The sequence below is a fragment of the Aulonocara sp. 'chitande type north' Nkhata Bay genome, linkage group LG3 (genome assembly GCF_057382095.1).
Source record: "Aulonocara sp. 'chitande type north' Nkhata Bay isolate Kocher_YH1m ecotype deep benthic linkage group LG3, A_spYH_male_GT1.1, whole genome shotgun sequence".
NCBI lineage: Eukaryota > Metazoa > Chordata > Actinopteri > Cichliformes > Cichlidae > Aulonocara > Aulonocara sp. 'chitande type north' Nkhata Bay.
In genome coordinates, this window is record NC_141346.1 from 48,618,299 (window position 1) to 48,642,714 (window position 24,416).

The following is a 24,416-nucleotide window of genomic DNA, read 5'->3' on the forward strand; positions in this document are numbered from 1 at the left end:
CTGTGTCAGTGACAGAGTGCACATCCATGTTGTATCTTGTGATAAAACTTTATTATTTAAATCTTTCTTCTCAAATGCACTCACGAGTCCAAAGTGGTGATATATGCCAGTTTTTAAATTGTGTTGATAGGCCAGGTAAAACCAGAGTCATGATAAACAATATGTTTTTTCCTCAATAGTTTCGTCATGTTTACTGTCTAAGGACAGCGCTAGCAAGCACTCTCTGCTTATGACCAAAATATTAAAAAAAAACAACCCAAAAAAAACCAGCCCGTTCATTTTGGTGGAAAAATGCGCCATCGACCAATCAAAAAATGATATGGCAACATGATATCTGATTGTTTAGGAAGAGGGGGAAGTTTTAGAAGTGACGGCGAGAGAGATAAAGACAGCAGAAAGAGGGAGAGCGAGTTTTGAGATGTGAGAGATTTGTGACGTTTAGCGTGCTTGGAGTGTGTAGTTAATGCGTTGTCTTGTGTAGTTAGTGTGTATTGTTGTGGATAGTTTTGTGTTGTGTGTCAGAACAATGAGGGGACTGCTGTCTCCAGGCAGAAACAGGAGTGATACACCTGCTGCTGTCAGACCTGCAGGTATCAGGCTGTGATGTTCTCCTTTATAGTGGACAGAAATTATTTCTTTGGAGTGGCACAAATAATTTGTGTGGCATCTTATTGAATGCAGAACAGCTGATTGTTCTGTAAATAGTTTGAATGGTTGGTTAAAAAAGGGTAAAAGGTAAATGGATGCAAATAACTTTGTTGTTTACAAAACTTGTGCATAGGATTTTAAAATTGACAATTTATATTTGCATTTAAAGTTATGAAATATGATTCATTAAAGATGTTTGCGGTTATTACAGTAAAAAATATAACCTTTTCTACTCAGATTTTATGTTTTTTTGTTTGATTTTAGATCAATTGTGTTAATACAGTCTGTCAAAATGAAAACATAACTGTAAATTCAGACACGTGAGGTTGTGCTGAAAAGAATGATACCAAACAAGGCAAAAAGTTTTTAAAGGTGAAATGTAGAGGAAACATCAAAAGTAGTTAAAAATGGCCAATTATACCCTGGACCCCAGAGGGTTTAAACTTTTTTTTTTTTTTAAGTAACGCAATAGTTACTTTTCAAGTAATTAATTACTTTTAGAATCTTGTAACTCAGTTACCAACTCAGTTACTTTTTGAAGAAGTAACTAGTAACTATAATTAATTACTTTTTCAAAGTAACTTGCCCAACACTGTTGGTATTGTTGGCACCTTGATTGTCAACAAGACTGTGTATGATGAGAAACGTCGTGCAGTTTTAGTGCTGAGGCATTTCTATGCCTGTCACAACAGCAAAGTGACTGAACAAGTTGTTTTTTATTCACCGTTTCCATTGTGGCCTGGGAAAAATAGAAGCACGCCACATGAGAGAAAGCTGGAACGGCTGCGACGTGGTGGGGGCTGCTCGCTATGAATAGGTGAATGGATACTGCTCAGAAACTTGTTTATTCTCTCCTCAGTCCCACTTCTCTCTCCTCATTGGTCTGCTCCCCCTCTCCCCATTATCTACAAGCCTGTGCACTCTCACTTTCTCTTACTCATTGAAAAAGGCCAACACTGTTGCTCCTGCTTCCCCTTCCTCTCGACATAAGAGTGAAGAAAGGCTCATTTTGTCTCCCCAGCTTAATATGAACCTGTTTCATGTTAGAAATACGATGATAATGCTTTGTCTCTGCAGGAGGATATGTGCAAAAGATACAGAAAGGAGAACCCTGCTTGCAGAAGCAGCTCACACTCTAAAAGTAGTTAGACGTCATTATGCCAAAAGAAGGGCAGACAAAAATGTGCCAGAGATGTTAGACTTTTGTCAGGAGGAGGGAGCGTTTCACTTCAAAGGCCTTTGTTAACTATTATCAGGGGCAAAAACAGGGTCAAGCATGGAATGCTCCAATACGAATACATGAAAAACAAAACAAAGATATTCAGTATCACTGAATACCTGCTCCCAAGTGTTTTAAACAAGTGCACCTAGAAGGACAGAATGATATATCCACGAACAAACAAACAGGGATCCTTTGTAAACACACTAATCGCTCTGTTGATGGTAATAGTTCTCACTAAGATAGCAGACCAAAGAAAACTCAGCACCTGGTGGACCAAAGCTGACCCAGTCGCTTGAGAAATAAACACGAGGCCAGAGAAAAGAAATATGAAAATCTGCTTTTTCCGAGTTGTCTTTTTGTGCAGTTTTCAAAAAGACAGCCTTGGATGGAGGAGTTTTAATATCATCCTTAACCCTCGCACAGTTTCTCTTTTCCTGTCAGTTTCTATGAAAAACAACATGCACTCTCTCCCTCACAAACACACACTTATGCACACAGAGTCACTGTAGTTAACCATCAGCGGGACAATTGTGTGCACTCAGACGGCTGTAAGAGAGAAGATGGTCTCTCAAGGTCAATATTAGCCCATTATGGTGTTATATCAAACCCTTTCAACGTGCTCTGTGTGTGTGTTTGTGTGTCTGTGGTTGTGTTCGCTAACGTCTACCTTTGCAGTCCCTGCTTGAATTTTAAACCTTCAAATCTAAGGTATTTTTGAAATAAGGGGAGAGTCACTGTGGCTCAAGGACACGTGATGAATTACCTGACAATACTCTAAATAAATTATTTTCTGGTCTCGGTTTTGGATAATGTCAGAAAGAAAAATAACACTAATGTGGTCATCTCATGCACACAGCTTCACACACCTGCTGCCTTTTATGTGGAGCAGTCAATCAGCAGAAAGGTGGTCTCGAGAGAGGCGCCAAGGAGCTTAACAACTGACTGTACCAATATAAGACAAACCGTTGTAGAATAAAAGAATAAAAATTTACACCTAAAAAAAAGGTTTCATTTATTCCATTTAAACAAATACAGAATGATTAAAAAACAATCCTCAATTTAAACATTTATTCAAACATCAAATGCTTATCAAACAATTAAATATGTAACACCTTTAAGTACAGGATTTACAGCAAAAATGTATCTTTTGATAATGTTTCATAAAAGCACTTAAGTTTGAATAAAACACGAGTTTGAACTTAAACACAAAGTTTGAATACGTTTCAGACTTTAGTGGTGGTAATGCTTGTGGGATAGTTGACCACTACTGCCAGTTAGTTGTCTGTTTCCCCCCCACTGTCTCAGCTCCAACATCCTCCTTACCCCCTGTGTTGCAGTAGAAGGCACTTTGGTCTGGAGGATGTCCGAAGGAGCCCCATGACTGATGGAAGGGTAAGACAGTGGTGGGCTCGCTTTGATTTGAGTCTCTGCCATCAATACTGGCGATCCCATGAGAGTCTGGAGGAGCAATGCTGCTATAAGATACAACCGTGCTGGGATCTAGGACGTTAGCGTTGCTGGGAACGCCGGGGTTGTTATTGGTCACAGAATTGTGGACGCTGTCTACAATACTGTTGCTGCTCGTTCCGGCAAAATCAGAGGAGGTAAATGCTGGAGCCGGAGCTTGGGCTGGGAGCAGATTACTAGCTGGGGTGGGCATGAGGTTGGTGGGACGACTGAGGGCCAGACGCTGGGTGAGGAGCTGGTGCTGCAGCCGCCTGTCGGTCCAGTCCTCCTGAGGCTGGCGATGGATCTTCATGTGAGCGTTACGGGACTTGATTTTGTAGAACATTCTGGAGCAAACAAGGAGGGGAGGGAACGACGGAATTTAAAAGAATGCTTGACAATGAAAACCATCTGTTTGTTTGCCCTGATGCCAAACACAGAAAAAAGTTTGTTGCAAGCTTCCTTTCTTATGACTGGTGCTACTTACTTGCCACACAACTTGCAGGGAAAGAAGCTAGCCAATGGGGTCACAGGAACAGCCCCCTCCAGAGCAAACTGCTTGTCCACTGGCTGACACATGGGCGTCACCTAAAGTAACAGGAGCACTTAAGAGTTAGCGTTCTCTGATTTGTGAGCTCCATTTATGTGACGCATTTAATGTTAGACGACACGAATAGTCCAAATACCCTGTATCCTATTAGCTTCTAATCTATAATATCATGAGAACAGACAAACCACCACAGGAACTAACAACAGGGAGAAAGAAAGCTGGACACGGGGCATTCAAATGCAAAAGAAATAAACAGAACATGTTGACAAAAGGGGGAAAAAAATGCAATTTTAAGTTCCTCGTGGCTTCTTTTAATGTTTCTTACACTTTTCTGCTGATCCAGCTCTACATCTCGTCGCTCGTCCTCCTCCTTTTGTTTCTTCTGCTTGTCCTGCAGCTTTTTGCTCAGGTAGTAAAACTCGACACATTGACACACTGTCTTAGTCCTCACCTGAAACACACACACACACATACCAATCTCGATTTATTGCCACATAACATATGTCTTACACCGTGACACAGGAATATAAAATCAGTCTATGCTTCTGCTGTAAATATGGCTAAAAAGGCCCTATGAACTGACATGTGTCAGGAAGCAAAAAATCACCTGACACATTCAGATATTTCTTCCAGACTTTTCGTGTGCAAACTGCTGCTCTTGTGAATCGAGTTGCAACATGTACTTGGCTCGCTGATGGCTCGGGCGGTGAAGCCACTGCCCTTTGTGTATGAACAGCAAGGTTAGTAATTTGATCCTTGAAGTGCCAAAAGGCCCTTTGGGGAAGACGATGCAGTCCAGTAATATGCGTGGTGAGACACCAAAAACTGAACAGGTTTAGGCAAGAAAATTGCATCTGAGGAACATACTGTTTCACCCTGAAGTAACCAGCAGAATACTTGTGGTGCTGATGTTCTGTTTTTCATTCTATGCGCTGATTTGACCCACAAATAATTATTTTTATCTCAGTAAACTGCTGGCTGATTATGGTGCCGTGTGTCATCGTGTTGCACAAACAACAACCATTTGTTGTGTTTTACCATTTTCTGTATGAGTGAAAAGTCTTTTCCATAAGTCCCGAGAGCGTCACTGAAGAGAGTCTTTTCAGTATCTGTCCAAAGATCACAGCCTACGCACAACAAGAGAGTGGGAAGGGACAAAAGGTGCATGAGAAATCAAAGGGTCACAGTAACATATTAAGCAATGCTACCACATGTAGTAACTTGACAGTGAAAGACAAATAGATGAACAATAAATCTGCAGTCTGTCTCTGTGAACAGTACTGCCTGCATTTACAGGAACACATGGGTACTACCATGCAAAACAATGTCCATTCTGTACTTTACATGGTTCTTAGTGGATTTAAAAGCACCAGGCAAGGGGGAGGGGCTGTGGTATGTGATTGAGGTAGAGAGAAGTCTAAGCTGCTACAATGCCTTCATTGTACGCACAGTGAGAATTGTTCCGCCTTTGCTGTCTCACATTGCTTAGTGTTTCAGAGAAACACAAGAGGTAAATGCCTACGATCACAACATGTTTTAGCTAGTTTTGCTTCACCGCTTTTTGCTGTTACCTTGTTATTTAGATAGTTAGTTAGAAAAACTGTATCCCATCTGAACACAGACCCATGTCCAGATCATGTGACTTCTTTTAATCTTCTGATATAGATGGCTATAGACACATTAACCCCTCCAATCAAACCCCTACAAGTAATACCACTATTGGACTTTGCTGTTGCAAAGACAATTTTTGTTTTCCTCAGAGGCAAGCATTCACCAACAAGAACATTTTTATATGCATAACAGCAAAACAATAATATTTTTAATAATAATAGTAATGATCATCGTCATCATCGTCAAGTAAAAAGTTGGGTTGGAGTAGTGGTGGACAGAATAAAAAGTCATGCAACATGACTTTATGGAGATCCAATTAAAATGTCCATAGTTTTATGCCAGCATGATACTAACATATCATTTTCATAAAACCAAAAACTATTGTTTTTAATGTTACAAGTAGGTATGCTTAGTCCATGTAAATGGTATTTTTTTCTGAGAAACGACTGTTTTCTGGGTAACTAGACACTGTCAATCCAAAGAGTCATGTAAGCAGGTGAGTTAAACTGAGGTCAAAGGTTACCAGAGTAATGGTAGTCTCCTGCTGGTGACGGCTGTGAGAACAACAGCATCTCCAGTGTTGCCTGCATAGGAGGGAGTGGCGGAAGATGGAGAGAACAAAAAATGAGGGATGCAACATTGCCAAGAAAGAAAGAAAGAAAAAAGAAAAGGATAAAGAAAAGGAAGAAAGACTTCCTACCATTGTGTCTCCCTGGCAAGAGTGCAGACAGTGCAGAGCCAGCTCGGAGTTACTGCCTCCCCCTGGTAGGCAGCTGGAACTGCACATGGACAGCAGCTTCTCCACTGAGCACAGATAAACCCAGTAAATTTTAATCAGTTCAGTACCAGTTCATTTTAGAGACACTTTATTATTTTGCTCACTTATATCAACTTGTTTTGAGTTCAGCCCTGACATTTTAGCTTCCCTAAAATGTTGAAAGTCCTTGAATTCCACAAAATTTTAAAGTGCAGTCACTGTCCTGAGCTGGACTGTATTTTTGTGTGCTGCTTACCTTGACCTGGTAAGTCACCAGTTTCTTCTTTCTTGTCCAATGGTTTCCAGAGTAACTGTTCCGTAAGGGACTCTTCGTCTGGTGACCGCAGCCCTGACTGTTTGCCATCGGCTAAGCATGGAGGAAGATTAGCCTGGAAATCTGGACCCACATTGACAAATCTGGAAGCAGGGGAACAAAAAGAGAAACAAACGGAGCGCAAATATGAAAACAGACATAAAAGACAACCATATAAACTTTAAGGTACCTAAATATATATCCGTTGATGTGTTAATGCTTTCTCATTAACAAAACATCTGTAGCTCTGATTCTCTATAACTATTATCCTAGCCAGCAGTACAGTAACAACTGTTGTGTTGCTGCCACTAGTCTTCTGATATTTAGCACTTACCGAAACACGCTGCACTCCTCTTCGCCCTCTTCTTCACACACTGTTCCTTCCTCTCTGTGATGGAGACCTGAAATGGAGGAGAAGAGCCCAGTTCCTCTGCGGGCAGGATTGAGGAGCGGATAAGGAGTGTAACAAATCCTCTTCAGTCCTCTGCAGGAGCGAAGCAGGCTGGGGAAAGGCTTTCCAGTGTAGACTGGCTTGTCTTGTTGCTTTGAGAACACAAGGAAAAAAATGAGACTGATATCCTTGATGATATAAGGCACGATAATCTAACATTTTGGGGCGAGACTTTAGAAACATCTGCACAGTGGTCTAAGTGTAAGAGCTGACGGGATCAGAGATACTTCTGTGCTACAAATACAGAGAAAAGGCCAACATCAAATTTATAACATGCATGCTGAATGATCACGTGTGTTCTCATGTACGCCGAGACAAATATGAAGGGTGCCCGAGCAACAGCCTACTCTAACTTAAAGCGAACAACAGGCCTATCACCATTTCCATGTCTGTCTCGTTTACACAGTTTATCTACTCAACATGTCTAAAAATAAAAAGCTGTGGTTTTAGAAGCAGTAATGCAGTTGGAGCTAACGTAATTTCTTGACAAAGAAGCATTTAGGCATCCGCCCACTTTGACTGCGACGCCTCTCCAGCTGTAGCGAGTCTCGCCTGCCTCCTCGCTAACTGATCTCCTGAGTTTGGGCCATGGAAGAGTAACGCTGAGAAAATGTGTCAATTAAAACACAGCAGCATGCCACGGCTTATATTTTTATTACATGTGTTTTCTTTTAGTTTCACATCTTCATTGAGACATGAAGTTTGCGTCTGTACTACTTCTGTAGTGGATAGGTAGTTTTGTGCCTCAATACTCTAACATAGAGAACAATATCAAGGCTCAAAATTGATCTTGTAAAATTTTGCATGCAAAGATGTTCTCAAGTATGATTTAGCAACATATATAAAATTATATATTCTAATGTAGGTTATCCATCATCTGAGGTTTTATCTTTTATGCAATCCTACAACCTGAGAACCTGATTAGTCTTAATGCAGACCAAAGCTGGACCTCACAGTCCTGGATATGTGAAGACAAAGCTGATATTGCTTTTGTTGTCTGAAACCCAGCAAACTGAACGAAACAATTTCCCTGAGTATCAATGCATAAGTTTAAAACGTCTCTAATTATTTCACGTACTGGTAAGTGTGCTATACCTGCAGATTTGACTGGTTTAGACTGGCGGGTCCATTCCTTACTTTCTGGGTGAGAACATGAGGAGACGTCTTTTCTGATGTCTCGTGATGTTCCCCAGACGGATGATGGGGATGAGAGGGAAGATGGAAAGGGGAATTGGGGGATGGACCACTGGAGGAGCATAGGGCTCTGGATTGGTGAAGGGATAAACGATGGGAAGAGGGCGTAAGCAGGGTTGATTCAGGAGACTGAAGAATGTCGCGTGCGGCTAGAAAAACATAATCGGGAGGAAGAAATTAGTAAAGGGAGTGCAGTGGGTGTGCACGCAAATAATGAGGCTGCCAGGGCTTTATTATTTACTGATTTGTCTGACTGTCTAATTCCAAGGCAAGCAGACACACAAACAAAATCATCAAAAAGTCATTATATCTGTGCACCAACAAAAGCGAGAAAAAAGTGAGAAAGTCACACTAAAGTCTCTCTGTTACGCAGAAAAACAACGATCGAGTTTCAAGAAAAACCCGCATTTTCGCTCTGCTCATTTTTGACGAGCATGTTTTCAAATGTATGTATGAAATGCATCTATTACGAATGGTTCTGGTTGTGAAAATGTGAAAAGTGAAACCCTGATTTGCATAAGGGAAATGGGAAACTTAACACGCACACCTACAAAAACCCACATGTCCCGTAAATTTACATGTGGGCATTAACCTGTGGTTTTTGATAAGTGGGGAAAATAAAGGTAATTAAAGGGGACACAACATGGGAAGAAGGTAAAAAAAAACAAAATCGCTGTTTACTTAGACTCAGGCAATTTTTCTTTGTGTTTCTAAAAATACACCACCTTCCACAACACAAGTCTGAACATAATATGAAGCCAGATTAAAAGTTGGTCTTTGTTTGTTCATTTCATTGTCATATTAGACTCAAACGTATTGACTAAGGGGATTTTGTTTATCATTTATCAATTAGTAAATCAGTACTACAGTAATACTGTCAGCAGCCTGCCAGTTCTTGGGAAAAGGATGCTTTATAAAACAGGCTGTGAATGTGTACAGCTTATTTTAAATAGAAACCTTACAGACTTGAATACAAGTGGAAAATTAATTTAAAGTAAATTCTCCTAAAAATTCAGTCAGTTCTACTGAAAAATGTAATTTAAAAAAGCTTCTTTTAAATATATGTGCTGTAAAATTTCATATTAGTGTAAAACTAGTATTTAAAGTCAAAGCTAATAGTAGTTTTTTTCCTAAAACTGTATGTTTATATATGCAAATTAGACACTATCTTATTTAATATGCATTAATTTGCATAAATATCCAAAAGTACAAATGTTAAAAAATTATGTGTATTTGATATTTTATTTTAGTCTGAAAGTTAAAGAAGTGAAATAAAACAAAATCTTAAAAATTGACCTCTACAGGGGAAAAAACCTGATTCTTTTTTCTCAAACAGTCAAATAAACTATAATAAAAATCCCCCTCTTACCCTGCGGGTGGTCTTTATCCTTCAAGCTTGAAATATATTCTTCTGGATTCTTACTTCATTATTTCATTAAAAAAAAAAAAAAAAAAGCTATACGATACCTGTCATGTTGCCATAGTCGTCACCATGGGAGGCTCTTACGTTGCATTCAATGTTGCCGGGGTCACCAGATGACTGTGGAAAGCTGTGCGACAGCAGTGGAAGCTTCCATATCATCCCAGAAGAGTGGACAGAAGGTGCGGATGAGATGCGGGAGGCAAAAAACTGGAGCATACTAAGTGATTCTCCCTGAGAGACTGAATGTCCGGTGCCCCCGTATCCACTGGGCGAGTCCATTTTGGAGGGCGAGTGGGGTGGAGGAGGTAAAGGTGTGGGAGGAGGGCTAAGAACAGAAGGCATGAAGTGAGAGGATGTGGGAGGAGAGGGGAAAGATGGAAGAGAGGAGGGGTGAGCAGGGGAAGAAGAAGAAGAGGAAGAGGGAGGCAGATAGGAGTCTGAGTCAAAAGCACAGCTTTGCCTTGACTTGACCAGTCCTGGGGTTTCACCTCTCCCTACTCCAAATTCCCAGATTTGTCCAGAGGGATCTCCACCGGGTATCACAGGAAATCTTCTCTTTCGCTGGGAGAGAAAGGCCTCAGAGAAGGAATCCAGTTTCTGAGTGTATGTCCTGCTGTTCATGCCGATAAGCGATCTCTGCGGGAGAGCCCCTGAGGCCAGCGCGTGGTTGACCGCTGATGCTCTCCACCTCGCCTCTCCCTGACTTGAGGGAGAGACATTAAGCCAATGTCCCTCAGCCTCTGCTGGCTGAAACTGAACCTCACCTGAGCCACAACTGGGCCCATAATTGTCGTCTCTCCCTAAATAATTATCACTTGTTCTTGCGTCCATCATACAATAATCTACGCTGCTGTCATTAAAGCTGACTGTACCAGTTCTGTTGCAAGACGGAGTTTGTTTAGGAAAGTGGCTAACGTTACCCTCCCTGTTGTAAACCACAGTGTCACTTTTAGGCTCACTCTTTACGTGAGCATAATTATTATAGGGTGCTCTGACTCTACGCCTCGCTCCTTCCTCACTCGGACAGTTTATCGTGTAAAAAACATCATTTGTGTTACTGTAACAATCACCTTTCCCATCTGTGGTGCTTTCACAACTATCCTTATCCTCCCAAGCTTCCTTTTTGCCATACCAAGAGTCGTCAAAATGGCTGCCTAAGGCACCGTCTCCATCAAGGTGGCCAAAACTAGCATCTCCATCCAAACTGCTGGCACTCGTGCTTAGGAACACTCTGTCCCCCCCAGTACTCGTCTTCCTCGTCACAGAGGAGGCGTTTGATGTCAGGAACGAAGCAGTGGATTCTTCCCCTCTACACTCGTACTGCTCCAGAGGATCCTGGCCAGGCTGAGATGACAGATATCCCGCTTCAGAGCCTTGGCAGTTGGCAAAGGTGAGAGAAAACGATGGACGGTGGCGGTGGTGGTTGAGGTTGGAGAAAGACTGGGTGGACGATGAACGATCCTCCATAATGGGCCTCTGGATTTTGCTAGAATGCCTGAAGGTAACAAAAACAGAGTTTAAGTATGAAAACATAAATTTGATAAACAAGTATCCAATTAGCCGTCTGTGCAAAGTAGATGACTTGTGTGGTGATAACTAACCTATAGGAAAGATCAGTTGTGCCATGTATTGTTATGCTTTCTATCTTTGCCGACATCAAAATCTGAGCTAGCTAAAAGCCACATGTGTTCTTGTTACAATCAAAACAACCAAGCAAGCAGCACTAACATAGCAGGGTCATTCAAACAGGCCTACAGACTCACACATGCATCAACTTAGTAACCACAGCATCAAGCTAGCAACATGTTATTTAACTTTATTTTTAAATGGCCTGATGATTTCTTACTCTACTGTTTCTAAAACAAAGCATCGTGAATCAGCCAACGGTAGTCTCACGCCGTGACACAAACTGCTGCAGTTCTTAACTATTAGAGACGTCTTTTAAATGTCCATTTTCATTTTTCTAATCATTCACATTCCTGTTGAGCATTTACACTAACACAGTTTTGCACCTTATTTAATCAGATCATCAATGAGATAGTAAATGTCCGCAACATAGTCTAAAGAAAAATGCACGAACGCTGCACGAAAACCAGAGAAGTGACTGAAGAGAAAGTCATTTTCCTACCAGTCGGTGCTCTGTAGAAAAGAAAAATTAATACGCTCCTTCAGTTTCATGACAGTCACTTTTCTTTCTGATACTGTGATTGACATTATACTGTTCAAGTACAGATATTTACATTGGATTAAATCTTTAAGTCTTCATTGGTTTTTCTTCTTTCTTTCTTGAAACCACACTCTGCTCTAAATAGGACACTGAGTGAGTCAGACAGAGAAAGAACCAAGTAAGATGAGATGAAGCGACAAATACACTGTATACGTATTGAGGTTTTTTTTCTTTTCTTTTTTTTTTTTACCAGTCTTTGGCGCTTAATTTCCTTTTCACAGAAGTTTGTCTTCTGTTGTTCATTTTTTCGGATTCTTATTGTTCTTCTTACTGCTGTCATCATTCGTTCTGCCTCTCCACCGTCTCGACTGCTCGTCTAATTATTTCCCCTTTCAGATTTTCGACCTCTCACACAGTCCTTCCTACTACCTCTCTCTCTCCCCTTACTGTGCATCCTTTGACAGTACACACATACATTAACGCATGCACGCACACACTGTCTGTCACACTTGAAGCAAAATGGACAGCTCTTATAGTCTGTCTTTTTCACAGCGATACACTCATTTACCGACTTACTTACTCACTGAAAACAGATGTACACACACGCACTCGCGCACACACTCTGCCTTTCACACTCACACACACTTGCAGGTGTCAAAGAGGACCAGCGGGGTAGTGATGTTGCCTCGCTGCCTTTTCGTCGTCGTGGTAACCACATCCTGAGGAAACAAACGCTGACGGATCTCCCTCCTTTCAGCTATCTTTATCTCTCTGCCCCCCTCCTCCATCTCTCTGTGTCTCTTTCCGCCTCTTCGCCTGGCCTTATCTCTTTTGTTTCTCTTTTCTCACTGAGCGCCCAACTTTGTTGTCTCTCATGCCGTCTTTCTTCTTTCGCCACCTTTTTTTTAATCTCTGCCTCTTCTTTTCTTTCTATCCCTTCATTTGTTGTCAGCTTTTTAGTTTATGCTGGGGGTTTTTGAGGGGGGAGGTGTGTTCAAAAGCAGTTCATCACAGACTCTGGAGTAATAACAGTTTTTAATGTTATATACATATAGCTATATGTTTGCTACATGGGCTCTATTTCTACGGCTCAGTAACCAACTCTGACCATGTAACAAGTGCTAAAAGTACTTGTGTTTCTTTCCGGTACACATGGTGTGGTTCAGTATATATGGATGTACATGCATTGTCTAGCTACAGTACACTTTATGTGTGTGTGTGCGTGTGATATAGAAGGAGTGCATGTGCAGAGGCGGTAGCATACATGTTTACCAGATCAAGATTCTCCGGCTGAGTCAGCTGACAGGAAGTGAGAAAGAATGAAACAGGAAGGAAGACGGCGACAAACGATGAGGTTCAGGGAACCCTCTAAACACTGCAGCCCCACCCACTTACCCACCCACTCACCAGCCACACACACACACACACACATACATAGTATGCACCTTTAACTGCTAATCTGTCATTTTCTGCCTTTGTTATGTCATGTAGTCACCTTAAAACACCAACTCACGACCTCAGACACAACCACCGGCAGGTCCACAATTCTGTGAGCTGCAACGTTTGCCACAAAGACGCACACACACACGGTCATATTAACACACACGAGACCATGAGGGACTCGAGTCCCTAAATATATTACAGTGAAATTAAAATGAGCCTTCTGCATCACCGCCAAGGATCTAAATATACTATGTGGTTAACTGACTGGCAGTGCTAAGGTATAAAATACTTTGTGGTTGGTATAAAAAACATAAGGGTTGGAAGTATGAGCAGTTAAAAACAACAAGACAAAAAAGTAGTGAACTAATATATATTTACACATGTAGTATAAGTATATAAGATCTGTACAGTGTATACAGTCAGCAGTCACATGTATATACAATTATATACAGCTCATAAAACTGGAACCAGCTGTACACATATAACCTGTGCCAATGTGCTCTCTTACTTTAAATATCTGTGTAAACATTAAACTCATGCATATTTTTCAGGTGCATGAGTTTCTTTCTACATATTAAATGAACAAAAACAAAGTTGAACAAACTGAGCATTATCAAAGTATCCTAGACAGTTAAATTGGGATGCCTGTTTGATTAATAGCCACACTAGCCGGGACATTTACTGTCCAACTGCTCACATTTGGAAATATTTCAAGTCCAGTCCTTAGAGAGGTGGGTGACTTTGTAATAAATGAAGAATTGTTATAAGTATTGAATGATCCAATAATCCAGCAACAATCAAAATCAGTATCTGAGTGTGTAGGTGGTCATGTTAATGCTGAGGTCACTTGTACACTGCGATTACACACTGGAAACCTCAGTATTAACATGCATAATAGATAATGCAGTAACTACTCAACTGTCTGACAGATCAACCTCAACATTAGCATATATGTTAAATGCCCATATTTTATTTCTATAAATTACAAGGTGTTCTTTCAAGGCTTCGTGGTGGCCAGAGTGAAACATTTCATCAGATTTTAAACACTCGATTTTAAATACGACACACGCTGTCTGTTCTCTAACAGTGCTGAGAGATTGCTGTCCCTATTTGTTTTTATCTTTTATCTTTTTCAATGTTTGTCTTTGACGCCTTTCAAATACCAAAAGACCAAATGCAGTACAGTGAACTGGTAACTGGCACGGAGAGTCTTCTCCTCCAGAGTTTACTTGTAAAGATGAACTTGAATCACCACAGTGGGTTTCTCAGGCTCTTTATCTCTAACCTAACATTACTACTTTGATGATCATGCCAACATAAAATTATAGTTGTATGGAATCATGTATTTCAATATTAAAAAGGGCAGTAAACTAAAAGCTTTATTATTACTGTTATTATTACAATTTAAAATTGTTCTTCACCTCACTAACGTATTACGTTCAGGGCTTAAAAACCTCAACTGCTCTAAAGACCCTTTAATTACAGAGATTTCTTATGTTGTGTCTGAATCTGATGCAAACGAGTGTTTGCATAAATAAATTCACCTTGAGAAAACAGCCGGATTTAAAAAAAAAAAGTGTGAATGAAAGAATGTGAAAGGATAAAAGGGGAGTGCGGAGGAGGATGTACGGGGGAGACGTTTCTCTAGTTTTCTCTTGAATTCACCCTGAAAACCTGCGGGAGCAGAGGAGGGGGAAAGAGTCGAGCACTTCTGGACTTTTTTTTTCTCGTGTTTTCTCTCCGAGTCGTATCTCTGTCTGTCTTCCGTCACTTATAAAAAAAAAAAGAGCGATGACTAGCGGGAAGAGAGGAACGTAATGGATTAGAGAACTTGAAACAAACACGAAGCAGACAATTTCACAAAAAAATAAATGCCGTTTGAACAGCGCCTCTCACTAACCTTGTCGATCTTCTGTGCTACTACGACAAAATCTAACATCGCCTAAAAAGTCATATAGTGTATATGATGAAACTGCTACCAAACTGCTCAGCATACAACTAGCAGGTGAGACAGATTGTTTTTCAAAACAGGAACGCGTTCCTTTATTAAAGTATATAATAAGATGCGCAGAGAGCGTCTCGGAATAACCAGAAGATATTTTCTGTACAGAAAGTGTAAGTCGAGAGCTTCCCTTTCATTAACAATTTAGAAACACACCGCATCGACAACAATGTCAAACCTACATTAGACTCTTATAACAAAAAGCTGAAGTGTTGACAGAAAGTTGTTATTTTTAAAGTATTAGTTGCACACTTAAGAACCAGCGCAGTGACGCTCTATCTTTGGGGTCCTAACCAGTGATTTATATGTGCAACTATGTTTATTCTCACAATACGAATGCAGAAACACCAGACGTCTACAGCTTTGGTTGAAATGTAAAGCGAGTGGAAGGAAAGTTCTAAAACCACTACACTGAAAACTGATGTATTTCATGCAAAAACCTCTAAGGCTGGAAATATGGCATATTTTCCTCTTCGTGTGTTAGTCATTCCCCAAACTAGGGGAAAAAAAGAAGCTTATTACTTAAAAACAAGATCACAGGGCAGAAGAGAAAATGTTCAGAGACCCCGCTGCGTGCAAATGTACTCGAGGTGCTACAGACCTCTTTCATGTAAAATTTGTGATTCTTCGTCTTCTTCACAAGTTAACGACTTAAAAGAAAGCGCAAAAGGTTTTAGCCTGGTATAAAAGTGACAAGTTATTTTCATTTAAAAACGTTTAAATGAAAATATTTTTTATTAATGGAGAGCTCTAATAAACTAACACTGCCTAAAACTGTTGAGAAATCTCCCATTAGATTGTTTCGGCCTTTCAGAAGCTGCAGAAGTCATGAAACCTGTTTGAATATGATGAAAGATTTTTCAAACCGTCGAGTTTTCTGCTGCATGATGTTTTATGTACATAGGTGCAGGCAGACGACAACGTTACGGTCATGCTCGCTGAAGGCCGAGCTGGTGAATAGATATTTAAATGTGGAGCTTTAATTTGATCCAAATAATATAATCATTTAAAGTCTTATCCCCATGCATGGATATTGGATAAAATCTCCAATAAGAAGCCATTTAGTAACACAAGCTGCAACTTCTGTTAACACCTTGGCTTTCTGGGCCAGTAATCAGTGGTATTTACTACTTTTGCCACACAAGTCCTCAGTATTCTCGAGTTGAACTACATCCAGCTTCAGCAAGGAGCTCAGCTGCATACCTGTAAAGTTTAGTAACTTCATTTTGCACTGCTGTGACACTATATCGTTGACAAAATATCAATATCAAGATGCACAGACACCTGCGAAAGTACTCACAAGCGGCTTTGTGGTAGTTCCTGTTACAGACGATGTCTCCGGGACTACATGACACACACACACACACACGAGTCACCGGGTAAAAAAATGAGACCAGCTACACTATCATAGCTAGTAACAATCATGACTCAAACCTATTTAGCACACAGCTGCAAAGCTCTCCGTTTTAAATTACATCCATTTGCATGAAGGTCACAGGGGTCAACTGATGCTGTAGCAGAAGAATCGACGTAATGCAGAACATACAAGAATTTATCCCCTTAACTTCTAACTTAAGTAGTGAAAGCAAACGGTTTCACAGTCGCAGACAGTGTTTCTTGACAGGCTTGGATTAACTGTGGATTGCATGTCTCATCATGGCCATCTTACATCATCAAATAACCTGCTTACCTAACATAGTCAATCAAAATAATAAAGTCTGAAAACAGTTGTGCAAGGAAGCGACCTGTTTCACAAGCCTTGTTATTCTTTTCTTAATTTTTGCATCATAACTTTTGCACTGTCCACTTCCTCCTGTGACAAAACAAATTTCCCACGTGTGGGACTAATAAAGGTTATCTTATCTTATCTTATTCCTGCTAAGTACATGGCATTTAAAATCAAATACTTAAAGTGAAATAAGGAATCTTTAGTTTTGTTCTTGGATATTCGAGTCTCACACCGCTGGTTTCACAAGCCTAACCGTGACAAGCTGTGTGGGAAATTTCATTAAAAGTCAAAGATCTTTGATCGATGAAGCCTCTACAGCTCCATCAAGATTTGGGCCAGAGAGATCGACGCGTCATCGGCCAATGGATGCTCCGTAGGTAAGTATTCAATTTCTAACCTCTCTTAATGTTGTCGCCCTTTAACGTGAACTTGTCAGCCGGTTTGTAAGCTTTCAGGTGCAGTGGAGACCGATTTGTTACAGCTATAGGTAGGCAGGCCAAAAAGCATAAATTCAAATGTGGACCAAATCAAAATTTGCAATAGGCCAGATCTAGACCGGAAGCCATAGTCTTCACATATGCACATTTAAAAAAATGTGGTTTTTTTTATTTTATTTTTTTATTTTTATATGTACAGCTTTACAAATGTACTGTCAATTTTAAAAAGCTGGAATCTGTGGATAGTCGATTCTCGGGAAAATCTGGAAAACCAGTAACGCTGAAGTCGCACAACAACCGCTGAAAATGTGAAGGTCAAGTAGGGACGCTGTCCAAATTATTATTATTTTTTTCTTCTTTCTTCTCAAATGTACCCCCCAGCCGAACATTGCTGTTGACCGTGCGGACTGCAGGACACGGGACCACCCATCAACAGCTGTAAATTCACCAGAGCTATTCTCAAATCGGAGCCATTAGATACCGCACGGGTTTTGCAGCTGAATGTCCGATCGTTCAACGCAGGCGGAACATTTTGCAATTCTCTAGAAAAGTTTGTGTGTGAAAACGGCTTCAGTTTCCTAATCGCAGGTAATAGCGAGAGCTGAAACACTAAACCAAAAAGAAAGACAAAACTGACACTTTTACATCGGCTAACCGAACTCGTACATTACCAGTGACTCAACATTAATCTTACTGAACCCCCACAAACAAAATTGCAACTTTACCAAATCTGATGCGACTGAAATATATACCTCGGAGAAATGGGTGTAGGTTGCATTTTAATATCCAGTATAGCCCAGTTCCTATAAACTACCCTTCAGGATAGGGCGGAAAGCTGTCACAGAGCTCTGAAGATATCAAACTCATAATGGGCTTTGATTTGCAGTTCTAGAAATGCTTAATAAAATGTCCTTAATTTACCCGTGCTAAATCTACTATTATCATTAAGATAACCTAGTATAACTAAGCTTTCATTAAAGAAAGTGGTACTATGTAACAATATTAAAAGATTTTTTTTAAACAATCACAATAAAACAAATTACACTGACATTATCATCAGTTTTCTATGTAATATATTACACTATAACCTAGTGGACAAAGAATTTTAAAACTTTTCTGTGACACAGTTAAGAGGAAACAAATTACAGCTCATAAGGATTTTTAAAAGGTGTTAAGAGTATCATGTCATCCACTACTTAAAAAGCTGCCCTTATGTACTAAAGGATATGAGTGCAACCACACAGTACCTCCGATGAGAAGAACTGTAGATGATTATCAGCTAGGCCACTGGAAACTGGTCACAAGCAGTGGTTAGGCAGTAACTGGTGCATTCATATTAGATAGCATCAACTATGAGAGAGTAAAAGCACCTTGTGCTTGCATCTACCTATGTTCTCTCTGCTGCTAATTGTATTGATGTGTTTCTTTGTTCTTAAATGATGAATTTATTTGTTTGTTATCCTCATTGTGCACCTCTTTAGCATTCCTAACACCTGTTTTACGCTACACAGTGACTTTGATGTCTGTATGAATACAATAACACCCAAGAAACAGCAGCAGAGCAAAAAACACAGCTCTAAATGAGAGAGAAATATTTGGGCGCCCAGAATCTTTCACGTCTTATTCTTTTGTTTTTTTACGAAATTAATGCAAAAAATTTAGAATTTTTCGCAACAAATTGTAAGAAAATACTCAAGGTGAAAACAAGTCTCTCCAAATGGGCCACATTCACATTATTTTCTAGTATAAAACAAAATAATGAATTGTAGTATTCGCCACCTTTATCGTAATTCCTGCAGCAGGTTTGCAGCTAAAGAAGAATGAATCTGGTAGCTGGACTGATACAAACGTATCGTGTTTTCACCCATATAAATTCACATATCACATTAATCTGTGCCTTTAAGCGCTTTTTAACTATGAGTACTCGCAATCGAAGTTTAGGGTTCTATATCTTGCAAATTTCAGGGTTTGAACTGGAGAAGTCAGCGATTGACCCACAAAGCTTCTGATCAGCAGATGACCCAGCCCACCCTGAGTCACAGCAATTTACAAATACGTTACTTTGAACAAAGTACCAATCAGGATATGGAAATGTGAAAATGGGTGATGATTATCAGACTCCGTAAAATCAACTGTTAGGGCGAAGTGCAAATCTTCCGTAGGCCAAGTTATCCTGCGAGGCAGACTGTAAGAGAGGCCACCGCAACAACTGAGAGGGAGATACAGGTTTCCATGGTTGAGAAGGGAGACACTGTACTTACAAAAACTGCCTTCCGGATGCTTCACCTGCCACAGCTTTATGGCAAAGTGAAAACCGCTGTCGAAAAAAACATCACATGGCAGGTAAGAACACGTGTGGGAAATAAAGTGAAAGAAAATTCAGTCACTGAACCAAATTTGGGCTTTTTGGTTGTTCGACTAAAATCTACGGCAGACGCACTAAAAACACGCAACACGCTCCTACCCGGAGTTGTGCAGCAGCAGCGTGGTGCTTCAGGAAGGTGACTCTGCAGCAAGTATTGGAAAGCGTTTGATACTTGAAGGGGAAATCGACAAAGCAAAAAAACCCTACGCTCCCTGATTTAAAAAGTCAGTGTCAAGAGTAAGTGGAGGGCAGAGGCCAAGACTGAGCATATCTAAAATGTGCTGCAAGATTGAATGTCAGTGTTCACTCACAGGCCCGACATGAGCTCTTTTTGCAAAGCCGACTGGGGTAAGAATGCATCGAAATGCTTAAAGTTGACAGAGTACGATAAGACTTTAAAGTCTGCGACTTTACTGCATTTAAACGCGGCGGCGGTGTATTCTTGCGCAATAATTTCGTTTTGTCTTTTACTTCACTCGGTAGCTTTGAATACCTACCGTGGCCTGAACTTATATGAACAAATGATAGAATTTTTCTGGAAATCGTCCTTGCCTTTTACACCTTATGTCTGTGGGTGAAAGTAGCATGTACTGCAGCTTCTTTGGCTTCCTCATTTCACCTCCTCTTCTAGAAAGAGTGTAAAAGGCCAGAGTAATGTTAATTAAGTCATTTAAAGATAATAACTTTACTTAATTGTGGTTTCTCAACTACGGGTTTTAAAGCCGAGCATTTAAAAAAGTTCTGTATATATGTTTTTTAATCATTGCCACAGGCGCTGAAGCCTTACTTCCTAACTTTAAAAAAAACAACACAAGAGGCAGTTGTTGCCCCCGTTCTGTCTGCAGATGTCAAAGAAGGTCACAAAAGCGGAGGAAGACAAAAATAGCAACAACAAGGAAAACTCTTCATCTAAAGTTTGGTCCACCTCATTTAAATCAACTGGGAGACGATTAACATCGCCGAAATATTCTTAAAACAGAAAAGTACAGAATCCAAAAGTTCCAACACCTCGATGTTAACGGCTTCAACAAATATCGTCGAAACATTAAAAGCTGACTAAGAGCCGTTTCACACCGTTACCCCACAATGCCACATTCAATAAATACTTCATAATACACGCAGCTGTTTGTCTGGCTAATACCTACACTACAACAACTTTATATGTAACTGGTCAGCGATAAGCAGAGGCCCAGATTTCATCTTAACAATGTTCACAATGAACAAAGTCAAGCTTGTGGTTTTAAGCCTCTCTCTATAAGAGCATGTTTGGTGTAAACACCAACATGTTGTGGCTAACAACACTGAAATGCTACAAGTAATGTTGAGACTTAGCAGTGTGCAGTTTGTCACTTGAAAAATATAAAAAGAAAAAAAATAAAAGAAGAAAAGAATTTTCTAGTTACTTTTTCAGCTGCTCAAAACATTTAATGCACGCAGAACCTACCAGTCAGACTTTCAGGAGATTAAGTGGAAGCATAAAAGTGATGCTTTTATTAAAACAGTCCAAGTAATGCGAAAGGAGGAGACGCGCCTGCATATTTAGGTCATTACTCAAAGTTTAAGAGCTGTACAAACATATTATGAATCACTTCTAATACTGACTTGCAGCTTTTATAATGTATAAAATGCATATTCCTGCGAATATATATCCTATTCTTCATGGATAAATGTTGTATGTTTGAATTTAGACTGAACTAGATTAGACATAATCTACAAATATCTAATCGTTTAAAAAAAAAAAGAAAAAAAAGTCCACCTTGAATTTAAATTTTGCTGAATTTAAATTAACTGGTAAATGATGATAGCTAAGACTGGACAGGACAGGTGTGTTTCATTTCTGTGTGAGTATGCTAACTGTGCTAATGCTGGGACCCAGGGTTTTACCGTTAAATCTTCTCTAAATGTATTCTGAAAAACAGTCCTGCCCCACAGTGCTTTGTTTAAAGAAACAAAAACACTGAAATTAGAACAAAAACCGTCTTTTTACCTGTTAAGTTGTCATCACGAGGAGAGCTGTCCCAGTGGCAGTGAAATGCATGTGTGTATGGTCTGCTGGTAGGTAGACATGTGTGTGAGAAAAGGGGTGGAGAGTGACACGGTGAGCGAGAGAAACGTAGTTTCACCAAAGATGATCGGCCTGTCGCTCTTTCAGTCTTTGATCAACCTTGTCATAACGCCACCGTGCGTGTATGTGTGTGTGTGTATGTGTGCATGCATTTCTGTGTGTGTGTGTATTACGAGCTGTGTCATAGTGATGCTGGAAAGAGAAGAAAAAACACCCCGGCGTGTGGCTTTAACCTCACACACACACACATACATATACATGCATACATATGCACACTTTCAGTTTGAGTGGGTGTTTTTTCTCCTCTCTCATCCCTCATTTTTTCTTATGGTCTTCTTTTGGTCTGTTTGTTTTTAAAGGGCCACACACCCAAACACACACACCCTAAAACACAAGCAGGACCCCAGAGAAACCCAAATGCACTGAATAATCAGCTTTTAAATACTGCAGTCTGGTAGAGAGTCCAGGTCCGATCTGTGTATGGTCAAAGTATTTGCCATTACAACAGAATATATGGTGTTTCTCTTGTTTTCTCAGACAAGGAAGTTAAAATCAATGTTGGTGTGGTGTTCAGTTTAAGCGAAAGGGAAAGTTAAATACATTAGAGGAAACATGCTTGTTTGTTCTCTTGCCATCAGTTAACTGAGAAGATCACAACAACTCTCATACATTTATGATGAATGGGCCGTCTGCAGCCAGCAGTGAGTGAGTACGGGAACACGGAGCAGCAGCTAGATCTTAGGGAACTAAATTCTACTTATTGGCGCCTCTAAAGCTAACAACGTAAATAAAAGTGCTTTAATAAATACACAAAATTGATTTGCAGGTGAACCTAGTAGTGCAATTATAGCCTGGCTAATAAACTTTACTTCTGTGAAACTGATTTGAAACAATTGAAGCCTGGAATCAGTAATGTTGCTCATAAATGGCAATTTAATTATGAACTTATTATGTAATTTTGCCTTATTACAAGCATTTTGAAAAAGGCGAATCATCTTTCTGTCATTAATAGGATAAAATATCAGCTAAAAAAAAACTAATAAAGCTTGGATTGACATTCAAAACCCGCCTAAATATGTTCATATCGCCATAAGATAAATTAGACCGTGATGATGCAGCATTTTAATTAGCTAAGGTGCTGCAAGCTAGTTTGTTACCTCGGCAATAAGTCAAGCTAGCATTTTATTTATTTATTTTTTCGGACCTATTTGTTGTTTGTATTAAAGTTCTCTGTCTCACAACAAAAAAGGGTGAACACACATTTCTTTAAGAAGTTTTTACCAATTCCAAGAGAAATGTATATTTAGATATTTTTTGACTTGAACGTACCTTGTTCGGGCTTCAAGGCCGCACAGTGGGGAACGGTGTTAGCAGGAGAGGTAGGGCTGGCATAAAATCTGACTCAGAGAAGAAAAAAGACAAGAAAGGGAAAGGATAAAAAACAGTGAATAGGAGAGAAACTCAGAGTATTTATTAATGGGAAAAAATGTTCTGTGTGAGCTTTGTTAGCTTAACAGAGATTTTTAACTTTTGTTTTAAGCTTAAGTTAACTTGAAGTTATTTAGCTTCTGGCTTTAGCTTCTGGCTTGCTGTAGAAATAGGTTTGGTATCAGTGTTTTTATCTGTTTATCTAAATAAAGACAATGCACAACACACTCACCGGCCACTTCGTTATGTACAATTCCTCCTTAAAAAATAAATCTTATCAGCCACTCACACCAAGTGCAGTTATGCCCGCAGACACGTTCAAGACACGTTCAAGCTGAGAAAAGTGATTTAATGACTTTAAACGTGATGTAGTTATTGGTGCAAGACAGGTTGATCTGAGTATTTCAGAAACTGCTGATGTACTGGGATTTTCCCACACAACCATCTCTAGGGTTTACAGAGGATGCGCTAAAAAAAAAAAAGAGAAAATATCAATGAGCGGCAGTTCTCTGGGTGAGACTATCTGGTTGATGTCAGAGGTCAGAGGAGAATAGCCAAATTGCTTTGAGGTGACATGAAGGCAACAATCCTTACAGAAGGGCATCTCTGGTCAAGCAGCACATAAAGCTAACGGGCTACAGCAGCGGAAGACCACACCACGTGACACTCCTGTAACTGGATCCAGTAGAGCATCTTTTGGTGGAACGGGAGTTGAGTATCATGGATGTACAACAGACAAATCTCAGAGGGAATTTTGCAGCACCCTTTTTAATCTGTGACATGAAGAATTAAAACAAGTCTGAAGGTAAATAGGCGTCCAACCCCTCCTACCGAACTCTACTAACTAATCAAATGGCTGGTGAGTGGATGTTTTTGTACTTTACTAAGCGTTATTTTTCACACACTGTATCTATAGCTACCATAAATAAATTAAGACTTCACTTCTCCAGGGTGAATAGTACCAAATATTTAGAAAGTGTTAACAAATGCATTAAACTATGTAACAAGTTTACTGTATTCTAATAAAATTCTTGCTCCTATACTAATATATGGTGATATGGTGACCTGGCTCACTGTAAGTATGGAGTGAAAGTGATTACAACAGCAGTGTGAAACTTGTGGCCAGAGGGCCAGAACTACCTGCCAAAAGATCATATTCAGCTCA

At 39.9% G+C, this 24,416-nt stretch overlaps 1 protein-coding gene across 4 annotated transcripts; it reads right to left on the reverse strand.

Annotated features, from left to right (window-relative positions):
* Positions 1 to 2,928: 2,928 nt before the first annotated feature.
* Positions 2,929 to 23,793, reverse strand: LOC147335945 (uncharacterized). Of its 4 annotated transcripts, none has more exons than XM_086284229.1 (12): positions 23,484 to 23,793; positions 23,153 to 23,220; positions 9,660 to 11,110; positions 8,136 to 8,341; positions 6,882 to 7,090; positions 6,491 to 6,651; positions 6,178 to 6,281; positions 6,001 to 6,061; positions 4,905 to 4,993; positions 4,192 to 4,317; positions 3,804 to 3,904; positions 2,929 to 3,663 (listed from the first exon to the last, which is right to left on the reverse strand). In XM_086284229.1, exons 3-12 carry the CDS (start codon positions 11,080 to 11,082, stop codon positions 3,135 to 3,137), a joined length of 3,009 nt encoding a protein of 1,002 aa, XP_086140355.1. In that variant the 5' UTR covers positions 11,083 to 11,110; positions 23,153 to 23,220; positions 23,484 to 23,793; the 3' UTR covers positions 2,929 to 3,134. The 4 variants fall into 4 exon arrangements, with proteins under 4 accessions (XP_086140355.1, XP_086140339.1, XP_086140347.1 ...); XM_086284213.1 differs by having other exon boundaries at positions 8,094 to 8,341; positions 23,484 to 23,790; XM_086284221.1 differs by lacking the exon at positions 23,484 to 23,793 and having other exon boundaries at positions 8,094 to 8,341; positions 23,153 to 23,403.
* Between the last annotated feature and the right edge of the window lie 623 nt (positions 23,794 to 24,416).

Coding starts and splice junctions, on each gene's coding strand:
- LOC147335945 (XM_086284238.1), bottom strand. CDS start 12,085: ATGAACAACAGAAGACAAACTTCTGTGAAAAGGAAATTAAGCGCCAAA. Junction 11,111..12,032: donor AAATTAAGCGCCAAAGACTG/GTAAAAAAAAAA, acceptor TGTTACCTTCAG/GCATTCTAGCAAAATCCAGA. Junction 3,905..4,191: donor AGCTGGATCAGCAGAAAAGT/GTAAGAAACATT, acceptor CTGTTACTTTAG/GTGACGCCCATGTGTCAGCC.